This window comes from Elephas maximus, chromosome X (genome assembly GCF_024166365.1).
Source record: "Elephas maximus indicus isolate mEleMax1 chromosome X, mEleMax1 primary haplotype, whole genome shotgun sequence".
NCBI classification, from domain to species: Eukaryota; Metazoa; Chordata; class Mammalia; order Proboscidea; family Elephantidae; genus Elephas; species Elephas maximus.
In genome coordinates, this window is record NC_064846.1 from 6,559,300 (window position 1) to 6,571,881 (window position 12,582).

General features: G+C 49.7%; 3 protein-coding genes across 3 annotated transcripts in view; all 3 read right to left on the bottom strand.

Annotated features, from left to right (window-relative positions):
• Positions 1 to 12,582, bottom strand: part of LOC126069182 (heat shock transcription factor, X-linked member 3-like) — a 124,031-nt gene that overhangs the window by 102,541 nt on the left and 8,908 nt on the right. The window lies entirely within an intron of this gene.
• Positions 1 to 12,582, bottom strand: part of TMEM185A (transmembrane protein 185A) — a 161,607-nt gene that overhangs the window by 81,676 nt on the left and 67,349 nt on the right. The window lies entirely within an intron of this gene.
• LOC126069448 (melanoma-associated antigen 10-like) lies at positions 8,578 to 10,355 on the bottom strand. Its single transcript, XM_049872893.1, has 3 exons — positions 10,318 to 10,355; positions 9,988 to 10,046; positions 8,578 to 9,908 (listed from the first exon to the last, which is right to left on the bottom strand). The coding sequence occupies exons 1-3, from the start codon at positions 10,353 to 10,355 to the stop codon at positions 8,578 to 8,580; spliced, it is 1,428 nt and encodes a 475-aa protein (XP_049728850.1).

Consider the following 12,582-nt stretch of genomic DNA (forward strand, 5'->3'; position numbering starts at 1 on the left):
TCTGTTCCTGGCTTCCGATTTGAACAATTCGAAGCAACACTTATTGGAGTATCAGTCAGACGCATGTGCCATGACTCAACACTTTCCCCACATTTTTCTACCCACCATCCTACATGGGCTAACTGACAGACTTTATTAGATGCACTCCTCACAGCCAAAGAAAGACGGATGGTCTTAGCAAAAGCCAAAGAAAAGGCAGAAGAAAAATACAATGAAGAAGGGGCTATAGACAGAGTACCAGCCAATGAAGCGGTCCCTGCTAAGGAGCCAACGTGGGACCCAAATACAGTGGCAGGCAGCGGAATCTCACAGCTTACTGAGGGTTCCTCCTGTATGTGCTAAAACATGGGGTACCTAGACAGATAAATTTTAGTAAGATCAAGGAGATCATTCAGGGGTCAGAAAAAAACCCATCAGCCTTCCTGGAGTGGCTCATGATGGGCTTGCTTAAGTATACAAACATTCATCCTGAAATGCCCCCAGAACGGTCCTCTGATCAGTATGACTTTTATTGGGCAGGGTGCTCCTGACATTTGAAGAAAATTGCAGGAGGTAGAAGGATGACTAGGGACCCTGTCTTTAACTCAATTAGTTGAAATTGCATTTAAGGCCTTTACCAACAGAGATCAGGTAAAGGAGGCCAAGAAAAAGAAAGAAAAAGACCAGGACATGAGGAAACAGGCCAATCTACTGACCGCTGCTCAAGGATCATCTGCAGGAAGACGACAAAACCAAGGTAAGGATGGACCCCAACTAAAGAAAAACCAAGGTGCATTTTGCAAGGAGAAGGGACACTGGAAAAATGAGTACCCCAAAAGAAAGGATGGAAAAGGGCCAGGCTAGATTGAAAGAGAGGAGAAGCTTTTCCAAGGACTTACGAAAGAGCAGGAAGACGACTCTGAATGACAGAGACCAGGGGAGACAACTTTTGATTTACCCTCTACCAATCTCTTGGTTAAAGTTATGGTAGGAGGACAGCCAGTAGACTTTTTGATTGATACCGGAGCAGGCTTTTCAATATTCACCCAGAACCTAAAGGGACTGCCTCGACTAGCAGTACTCAAGTTGTCGGATGACTGGAAAACAGGTGACTAGACCTTTTTTGCAGCCAATGGGCGGTGAAACAGAAACCAAACTGTCCCACCAGTTTCTATACCTGCCCGAACGCCCAGTCCCCCTTTTTGGATGGAATTTCCTAGGTACACTACATGCTGAAATCTCTTTTGATGAAAAGGCTTGGCCCTGACAGTACTGCCAGCAAACACCTGGAAAGTGCAAGCAGCTCTCTTAGCCCTCACCCAACCAGTGCTACCCCTGGCATCTGTCTCGCCCACGGTGCAAAGAGTGGTTGATGCCGTAAACCCGTGGGTTTGGGCCAGTGGTCGACCAGGATGAGCTCAGAATGTCATTCCTGTGGTCGTGGACCTGTTACCCAATGTCATGCCTCCTCGGATTAAACAGTATCCACTGAGAGGTGAGGCTTGTTTGGGACTGCAGGGACTAATCACTCGATACATGGAGTGGGGCCTGTTGCGAGAGTGCCAATCCCCATTCAACACTCCTGTTCTGCCAGTGGAGAAGGCATCAGCTGGTGAGTAACATTTTGTCCCAGATTTGCAGGATGTTCACAAAGTTGTGAAGACCCCACACCTGGTAGTCCCGAGCCCATGTACCTTACTTTCAGCCCTCCCATCTTCTTGTACTCATTTTACTGTTTTGGATTTAAAAGATGCTTTCTTCTGTATCCCACTGGATGCTGAGAGCCAGCTGATCCTTGCTCTCAAATGGGAAGGGGAAAAAGGGAAGAAACAGGTCTGTTGGACTGTGCTACACCAAGGGTTTAAGAACTCCCCCACTATTATTGGACATCACTGGCCCAAGACCTAGAGCAGTTACCTCCCCTCAACCGAGGGGTGGACCTGCAATACTTAGACGACTTCCTAAAAGGAAGCCAGTCTGAACAAGACTCTGTTCCAAATACTGTGACTATCTTCAATTTCTTGTCCAAAGCTGGATACTGAGTGTCCCTAGGAAAGTTACAAGCTAACCTCACGGAAGTAAAATACCTGGGTTTCTTCACCTCCCAAGGGCAAAGGCAGTTACTGCCTGAAAGGATAGAAGAGCATCTGCCACCTAGCCCCTCCTAAGACACCTAAACAGCTAAGAGGATTCCTAGGAATGGCAGGTGTCTGTCGCATCTGGATTCCCAGCTTTGGGGTCTTGGCACCACCTCTCTGTCAGGCTATCCAGGGGCGGGAGAGATCCTTCTGAATGGACCTTTGACTGTCAACATGCCTTTAGTGACTTAAAATCCCAGTTGATGACGGCCCTGGCTTTAGGGCTGCCAGATTATCAAAAACCCTTTGAATTATACGTAGATGATAGAAGAGGAGTAGCCGTTGCTGTACTAACACAGGTGCTGGGACTGTGGAGATGCCCTATCGCCTATTTCTCTAAAAATCTGGACACTGTCTCAAAAGGTTGGCAGGCCTGCCTCCGAGCAGTTGCCACAGCTAGCATTATCCTAAAAGAGGCTAACAAATTTACTTTGGGACATGATGCTGCTGCATTTGTCCTTCACACAGTGATTGTAGTACTGGAACAAAAAGTACATTTCTGGCTCGTCTCAGGTCGGCTAGCACTATATCAACCCCAGCTTTTAAAAAAAAAACAGCTTTTAGGGGGATCAAATTTGACTTTACAGGTCAGTTCACGGCTGAATGGCCACTTTCTTGCCACTCCATACCTGAGAAGAAAACATTCATGATTGTCTTGAGGTCCTTGATGCTGTTTATTCAAGTCAACGCAATCTGCAAGATGAACCCCTGTTCAATCAAGACGATAACTCGTTCACTAATGGTAGCAGTTTTGTGCAAAAGGGAGTCTGGCGTGCAGGGTATGTGACTGCCTCTTTATCAGCTTTTATTGAAAGCAAACCCTTACCAGTGGGCACCTTGGCCCAGAAGGCCGAGCTCGTTGCCATGATAAGAGCCTTGGAACTGGCAAAAGGGAAGAGAATCACCAGACACACTGACTCTAATTTTGTATTCGAATCTCTGCATGCACATGGAGCCTTATGGAAAGAAAGTGTCTCCTGAAAGTCGGAGGCAAAATTATGAAGTATGGAACTGAACTGTCACAACTTTTGGACACGGTCCTAAAACCCCAAGAAGTGGCAGTAGTGCACTGCCGAGCTCACCAAAAAGGAAATACCACAATAAGACAAGGAAACCATGCAGCCAACTGGGAAGTTAAGCGAGTGGCTGCTAGTGCCCGGCCAATTTGTGCTCTAAAAAAAAAAAAAAAAATTTTTTTTCCAATCACCTCCACACCAGACAAGCCCCCCCTAATATACTTAAGAAAATCTACACAGAGCCCAAGACTGGGGTGCCACATAAGACAGTCAGGGCTGGAAACACACCCCTGATGGGAAGATTTTCATCCGTGCCAATCAAGTCTTTAATTCGATTTTTTCATTTATATCAGGCTTTCCATTTTGGGCAAGAAACCATGCTTGATTGGGTAACAAAACATGTCTTGGGAGAAAAACTCACTACAGCCATTCACCATGTGGTTGACACTTGCCTACTTTGTGCCGTCAATAATCCAAGGACTCATGGGCTCAAGATTTCCGGCCCTCAAGGAACAGGACCCTTTCCAGGTGACACATGGCAGATTGACGTTTGTGATGTGTTAAAAACTAAACATCAGATGAAATATCTACTGCTGTATGTAGATTCTTTTTCAGGATGGGTAGAAGCTTTTCCCTGCCACACCGGGATGGCTAGAGAGGTAACCAAGGCCCTTCTGAAAGAAACCATCCCCTGCTTCAGGTTTCTGAGGGGACTCAATAGTGGCAATGGCACCCATTTTATATCCACAGCAGTACAACAGGTTTCAGCTGTCTTAGGAATAAAGTGGATGCTCCACCCAGCATGGAGACCCCAATCTTGGGAAGGCTGAATGAATGAATCGGTGCATAAAACGTCATCTTAGTAAACTGCGTCAAGAGACCAGGCTGCCTTAGATGGATGTTCTGTCACTGGTCCCCCACCGAGACCGTATCACACCCCAGGGAAAACCTAAAATCAATCCTTTTGGAATACTTTATGGGAGACCATATTGCCTCAGCCAACACTCTCCACAATCCTCTACCCAGCCCCCTAATGTCTACCTATTTGCTTTCTCTAACCAAAATTCTTTCCCAGTTACATCAGGCAGTGTGGACCTGGCCGAAGTTCCCTCTTGAGATAGCTGCACACTCTTTCCAGCCCGATGATCAGGCCCTTCTCCAGATGTAGAAGGTCTTCCCTTTAAAGCCCAAGTGGACTGGGCCCTTCACTGTACTACTCAGCACTCATACAGCCATGAAACTTGCAGGAGGTAAACCACGGATCCATCATTCCTGTGTCAAGCCCTGCCCAGCCTATAGTGACAAGAAGGATTGGAAAGCCCAACCCATCAACAGCCTCAAGGTAAGACTTCCTAGGGGTAAAAAGTAAAAATATTTTTGATATCAGCTTCGATGGGATTACTATTAGGTACCCCAGAGACTTCTGCCTGGGGAATCCCTATCCCTAAAATAGATACTCCCCCGACTCCTTGTTAAAAGATGAAAATTTCTGGATCTCTATTGCTAGAGAAAGGTTAAACATTACTGATTTCTATCTGGATGGGGGGTTGCATGCCAACTCTGCCCTCAAGTCCTGTCTCATTGGGTTTGTACTCCTCTAGAGGCTTTGAGTAATTTCACCATTTTTAAACACATAAAGAAAGAGTTACAGTATTCTGATATTTATACTTGGGGGCCTGTTACAAGATTCAGAGACAGGGAGATGTGTACTCTTCAGCTTTCCTTGGTAACGAATGCCTCTAACTGTGTGATGCTCTCGAGATGTCAAACAAACTGTGTTGATTTAGGAAGAAACAACCATAGGAATTGTGGTTTCATTGACAGCGTGACATATGCCTCTACTCATGTGAAGCTCCCTTCAGGTCGGTTCCTACTCTGCAGAAGTACTGCTTAACCTCATATCCCTGCTAATGCCTACCAATGGGCCCTGTTCAATGGGGCATTTGGCTATGATCTTGCCTCTCAAGAGATTCCTCCAAAATAGGGTCACTAGAGATCTTGTCCTACATGCAACCTGTAACGATAATCGATGCTTGTTAAGTGAAGTTGAATACATCTCCTATACTGCAATCTTGGTTTGTTTCCCAGGTTTAAAGGTTGGGGCTTATCAAGAAATAGAACATCTAGCTTACCTCAGTACAAAATCACTGAATGACACATCACAAGCCATAGATGCAGTCATGGATTGGACTGTGTCCCCCAAAAATATGTGTCAACCTAGCTAGGCCATGATTTCCAGTACTGTGCGGTTGTCTTCCATCTTGTAATTGATATAATGTTCCTATATGTTGTAAATCCTAATCTCTGTCTGTGGTTAATGAGGCAAGACTGGATTCCCTTGAAGAAGATTAGGGTGGGATGTAACACCCTTCCTCAGGTCACATCCCTGACCCAATGGAAAGAGACTTTCCCTGGGGTGTGGCCTGCACCACCTTTTATCTTACAAGAGATAAAAGCAAGAAAGGGAGCAGAGACGAGGGACCTCATACCATTAAGAAAGAAGCACCAGGAGCAGAGCACGTCCTTTGTAACAGGGGTTCCTGCACAGAGGAGCTCCTAATACAGGGGAAGACTGGCAAGAAGGACCTTCCTCCATAGCTAACAGAGAGAGAAAGCCTTCCCCTGGAGCTGACACCCTGAATTTGGGACTTTTAGCCTACTTTACTGTCAAGAAATAAATTTCTCTTTGTTAAAACCATCCACTTTTGGTATTTCTGTGACAGCAGCACTAGATGACCAAGACAGATGCTATTAGCCAGGAACTAGGACAGGTCAGAGAAGCTGTTTTAGAAGATAAAGCTACGTTAGACTTCTTGCTTCTACGATACAACGACACGTGTCAAGAGTTCAAAGGAATATTTTGTTTTAACTTTATGGACAACTCCGAACTCGTTGAACAAAAGGTGAATTGTGCAAAAGATGAGCTATAAAAAGTAAAGATTCATGAAGAATTTGATTTTTCTTGGCTGACCTCTTGACTACCTGATTTTACCTGGCTAAAAACCATACTCATTAGTGAAATTGGATTGGTTGCTATAGGCCTGTTAATCTGTTGCTGTCTCCAATTCATGCCTATATGTGGGATGGCGTTCTCTGTCTGGAATCGGACCATCCAATGAATGGCTCAAATCCGTCACAGGCAAAAGGCCTAATCCTTTTGCTTGAAATTTTCTTGATCTAAGGGACTATGTTGAAAATTGGGATAGGTGTATATGGCCACCCAAGCTTCAAAAGGGTGGGGGGGAATATGTGACCCTAATACTTCACATGTTTTTTCTCCTTTTCAAAAAGGCAATTGAGAGCTTGACATAACTAACATCATGATGAATACTCTAAATAACTTGTAAGTTTTTTTGGTTTTTTGGCCTGTCTTCTTTCTGCATACTTTTGTTATTGGCTTTGTTTTGTTCCACCAGGCCACCTGTGACTTATGACCTCCGAAATAAAGACTAGAATCCAGACGTCCAGTATGTATATCTACAGCCCGATAAGGAGACATCTGGTATGTATCTCTTCAGTCCGATAAGAAGTCTCTTATAATTGTCTTGTAATGTATAACCCATCAGGCCATCTGTGGGCTACATGCCTAACGACACTGTGTAACCCTTGCAACAATGATATATAAGCTCTAATGTAAAATTGCCTTTCGGGACTCCATGAAGACAGCTAACATTGCTGTTGGGCCAGTGCCTGGCAGATCGTGGGTCTTTAATGAATGGCAGTTATTTCTAGGACTCTTTTGATGCCAGACCTCATCACCTTTTCCTCTGGGAATGTTTTCATTACCCAGGCCTCGCACATTATATGAAGCTCAGTGGGACACCAAATACTAAATCAGCCAAAACGCTGTTTCTTAAATACGACTTAGGAAACATTCCCTCCTAGAAGAGGCATTATTTAATTTGGGTGTGGGGTGTCGTCCCCAGCTGGGTGCCACTGGAAGCTCCTAGAATTTGATTCAAGGACCAACTCTTTCCCCTCCTCCCAGCTGCTCTTCCATCCAAACCGCTGTTTTCATTCCTTCCACCCCACCAACCACCGGTCCTTCTTTAAATTTGGCCAAAGTGCACTGAAGGTGACCTAGGGAAAATGTCCTCTCAGTGGAGGGGCTGGGCTGTCGCCGGCCAGTGAGAGAGTGGAAGGAAGCCCAGTGCTCCTGGGCCTCACGGCAAGGGAGCCTCACCTCCACTTCTCAGGAACTCCTTGCAGGCATAAGCAGCTGGCTCTGCACTGGGCTCACCTGCACTGGGACAATAGCAGAAGACATCACCCATACCTGCCCGAGGTGGAGCTTTCTCTCTGGCTTCTCCAGGACCCAAAAGTACCCGCCAAGAGCAGTTTTCCATCCAGGCTTCTGTCTCTCCTCAAAGACACCATCTTAGAGTCAGGCCACCTGGTCACACCACCTTCTTTACAGCGAACTCCACACGGGCAACTATAGCTTCCCAAAGCCCCAAGCTGCCCTGGCTAGGGCATTAACTTATGGCGGCTCCCCCCCGGGACCCCAGCTCCCCAAACCCTCTTGTACTGGGCCTGCAGGTCTTAGGGGACATGGCACCCTCCTCCTGTATGACTGCTGCTCCTGGACACTACCATTCTATGAGGAACTCTCCCCATCCGCCACAACACCGCGTCTCCCAAACAGCAGATGCTCAATTCATGTTTGGGGGGAAAAATGAGCCAGTGAGCAGAGACTTCCATTTATTAAAGTTTAATTTCTCCTACATTCAGGAATCAGCCAAGCAAATCCAGGTGTATCTCTTAATATTACACAACAACAGACCAAAACGGATAAGGGCATCCAAAAGTTAATATGGTATGTTTTTCTTTTATTTTATTTTATTTTATTGAGGGAAAATATGGAAAATAAGAATTTGCCATCCGAACCTTTTTTAAGTGTCAACTTCGGCGGCATTGATTACATTCTCCATGTTGTACAACCATCACCGCTTATTTCCTAAAGTATCTCATCGCCGCCAACAGAAACGCAGTGCATACTTGTTAAGCAGTAACTTTGCATTTCCCCCTGCTCCAGCCCCAAGTAACCAGGAATCCGCATTTGTCTCTATGCATTTCCCTATTCTAGAAAGATCGATAGTGCAACGTTACAACATTTGTACTTTTCTGTCTGCCTTATTTCACGCAACATAATGCTTTCAAGGTTCACCCATGTGCTGTGTGTCAGGATTTCATTCCCCAGTCCACAGCACGAAGTGGAAGGTTTCCCATTTGTTTCACCAAATAGCAAAACTCTTACTCTTGAACCTGATACATAAACAGCAAGAAACACATGACCTATGTCGTTCATAAGCTTTAATGATGCTGAAGCTCCTCAAACCTTCTCTGAAAAGGAACACCACTGGAAAATCTCCAAGGGAACACAAAGATGAACAGGTTCACAAAGGTGCTATGTGCCGTGTCCCCCGGCCCACCCAGGCCCTCCGCTACTCGGCCTGCTGTCCCCGCTCTTCGAGCACAGAGGGAGGGTCGCCCTCAGGTCCCAGGGGGCAAGAGAAGGTGCTACACGTGGCCCTGGAATGGATACAGCCCACGGCCCTTGTGCGAGCCCTGGCTGCGACTGGGGCTCGGCCTCTCTCTTCCTCTTCTCTCAGAGCCTCTGCATAGTGGGATGGGAAGGAACTGGGGTCAGTGCCGCTGGCCTTGGCCAGAAACCCCAGGACTTTCATCTTGCTGGTTTCTGCGTGGGCCCTCAGGCCCCACAGCAATTCCGAGCAGCCAGGAAGGCTGCTGGACCCCCGCTGGTACACAAGGTACCTCTCCTGCACCCAGTCTTGGGTGAGGAGCCTCCGGAGCTCACTGTAGATGAAGTGCTCCTGCTCAGCATACACACCGATCATGCCCAGCGTTTCCCAGATCTTTTCCTCGCGGGCGCAGTTGCCCTCCAGGAACATCACGCCCAGGACCAAGATCAGGAGGCTGCTCTTGGGTGCGCTCGGGACACCACCCGGTGGCATCCCATCGTACGCGAGGCCCAGTGTGGGGACCAGAACATACGAGTGGCCAGTGGGGCCCGCTGGCTTCATGTCGATGCCAAAGATCAGCTGCATGACCTCCAGGGCCCTCCTGAAGATCACGGGAAAGTGGCTATTGTAGTTTCTGATGACCAGGGCCAGGATCTCTGCCTTCATGGTGGGCTCCTTCCTTCGATTCTTGAGGAGCAGGAACTTCACTAAATGAATCACCTTCTGGCCCAGCCGGTTTCTTCGCCAGGGCTCAGTGTCCTGCAGGGCCCTCAGGGCAATGGCCCTCTCCTCTAATTGGCTGACGGCCCCCTCCTCTAATTTGCTGACGGCCCCCTCCTCTAATTTGCTGCCAGCCCCCTCCTCTACTTCTCTGCCGTCCCCGTCCTCTACTTGGCTGCTGGTCCCCTCCTCTACTTGGCTGCTGGCTCCCTCTTCTATTTGGCTGCTTGGGCCCTCAGCTGAGAGGGTTGATGGTGCGGGTGAGATGGCAGTGAGGGAGGGGCAGGCTCCCTGAGGACTCTGGGGGGCACTCCGTGCCCCAACAGCAGGCCCCTCCTCCGTCTTCAGGGACCCTGGGGTCAGGGGAGAGCAGGAGGATGAGGTGGCAGCGGAGGCAGACAAGACCTTCATGGCCTCCTCCTCCTCACCACCAGGAACCTGCGCTCCCTCCTGGCCGTGGGTCTCACGCTGGGCCTGAAGGCCTTGCTCAGGCTTACAGTGCTCACTCTTCTGATCCTGAGGCATGATGGCTCTTGTCAGGGACAGCAGGTAGGAGGGTGCGTGATGGGAGCCTGCAGGAGATAGAGGAACAGCATAAGAGGCCTCAGGTGAGAAACTCAACTTTGGCGGCTCTGACAAAGGCTGACTTACAGGTCTTCTCTAGGGTCTCACAGGTCTCCTGTCTTCCTGTCAGCCTGATCTCCAAGACCCTGAAGGAGGAAGTGACAGGCCTCTCAGGGTGCAGCCAGGGCTTCCAGGGCTGGCAGTGAGGCAAGTGTGATCGGGGGCTGTGGGGTCTCCTCCCTTCCCGGGTGGGTGCAGCCTTGCTACACATTCACCTTGACTCCTGGCAGCACCTGGGCCTCCTCTGCTCTGCTGACCTGAGGACGCATGCCTCAGACCAAGGCCCTCACCTCCCAGTTCCTTGTGCTCCTGGGAGAGGAACTGAGGGGCACCTCAGTCTGCAAGCTCAGTGCTCACAGTACGGGCAGTGTGGACTCTGTGAGGTCCACACCCATCTCGGGTGGAGGGTCCCCTCAGTGCTCATTCATGGTCCTCACCTTGATATCTGACAGAACATGGATCTTCCTACTGGTGACCTGGCATCGCCCCCTCAAATCATGGCCCTCACCTCCCTGAGATCCCCAAGCAGAAGTTAGGAGGCCTGGCATCTCCCGGAGGTATCCTCAGGGCCTAGGTCCAAACTGTTCTGGGGTGGGAAGTACCCCCAGTCTTCCCTAAGAATAGTCACCTTTAACCTTGGCACAGCCTGGTCGACCTGTCTTCCCCTCCACACCTCTCCTGCTAAGACACGTATCAACACGTGAGAGCATGCCACATCCAGCTCCCTCTGTCAGAGTCCTTCCAGGGCTGAGAACAGCAGCCAGGCAGACTCTGGAGGGTCGCCCCTTTGATGAGGTAGCAGTACCATCAGTCCTCACCAAGATCCTTACCTTGACTCCTGGCAGCGCCTAGGACCCTTTCCATTTCTGACCAGATGTGGCTCCCTCTGCTGACCAATTTCCTCGCCTCCCTGGGACCCTGGAGACAAAAGTGATGGGGTACTATCTCTGCAGGCCCATGCTGGGGGTCTCCCAGGGCTAACAGCAGGAGCATGACAGGTTTCGGTGGGGCCCCCCTCTGTCTAGAGTGCAGGTTCCCCTCAATTATCCCTCAGGTCCTCCCCTTGACTCCTGGCAGGCCCTGCACCCCTCCCCTCCAATGGTCTGAGATGGTCCCAAAGAACCCGCCCCACTCCCTCATATCCAGGAGCCTTATAAGAGATAGCTGGGGTCTCCCAGAGCTGAAGAAGAGGCAGATTCTCTGGGGGCATCTCTGTTCTGATTCAAAGGGTCCCCTCAGTGCTCCCGTTAACTGCCGGTAGATCCAGGAACCCCCCTCCTTTCTGATAATCTGAGGCCGCTCCTTGCACCATGCCTGGCCTCAACTCCAGAGGCCAAATTAGAGGTAGATAGGATTTCCCACCCTGTTGGCTTAGTGGTTATGTGCTAAGGCCGCTAACCAAAAGGTTGGAAGTTCAAATTCATCAGGTGCTCCTTGGAAACTCTATGGGGCAGTTCTACTCTGTCTTGTAGGGTTGCTATGAGTTGGAATTGACTGGATGGTGACGGGTTTGGTTTTTTATTTTTTGGTTCTGCGGTTTCCCAGGGATGACAGCAGGGGTGTGTTCTCTAGGGGCCTCTCTGTTCTGAGATCCAGATCCTCTCAATCCTCCCCTTGACTCCTGGCAGGTTTTGGACCCCTCCCCTCTGATTATCTGAGACCGCCCTCCACACCCCACTGCGCCTTCCTCAGATCCCAGGGCCGAATTGAGAGATAGCTTGGGTTTCCCACAGCTGACAGCTGGGGCGGATTCTCTGGGGCCTCTCAGTTGAGAACTACAGTCTCCCAATCCTCCCCCTGACTCCTGGCAGGCCCGGGACTCCTCCCCTCTGATGATCTGAGACCACCCTGACAGACAACATTCCGCCTCCCTCAGATCCCACGTGGAATTGAGGGATAGCTGGGGTTTCCCAGAGCTGAGAGCAGGAACAGGTTCTCTGGGGCCTCCCCATTGAGACCTGGGGTCTCCCCAATCCTCCCCCTGACCCCAGGCAGTGCCAGGACCCCTCCCCTCAGGTGCTTGAGGCCGCCTTCTCAGACGACACCCCACCCATTCAGATTCCGGGGCCAAATTGATGGAAGCCCCAGTTCTTGAGATATTCTGGGGTCTTCTAGGCCTGAGAGAAGGTGCACATTCCTCTGGGGGGGCCTCTATATTCTGAGATTCCAGGTCCCCTCATCCTCACCTGGAGGCTTGACCCGGCCTGGACCGGAGGCCACAACCCCTCAGACCAGCCTCAGCTCTCAGACTCCCAAGCCGGAAGTGAGGAAACATCACATCCGGCCCCCCTCCCTGGCTGGCGGCAGGGGGAGGGCGGTTGGGGAGGGCACGCTATTGGGTAGGGTGGGAGGCACCTTTAAACACCGAAAACCCATTGTCCTCCAGTCGATTCCGACTCCTAGCGACCGTATCGGACAGAGTAGAACTGACCCATAGAGTTTCGAAAGAGCGCCTGGTGGATTTGAACCACAGACCTTTTGATTAAAAGCTGTAGCACTTAACCACTACGCCACCAGGGTTTCTGGAAGCACCTTTAGTGCCCCTGAAAGTATTCATTTTTCCTCCTGACATCTTCTTGAGACCCCCGAGAAGGAAGTAGTGGGGGATGGCACCTCTGTCTG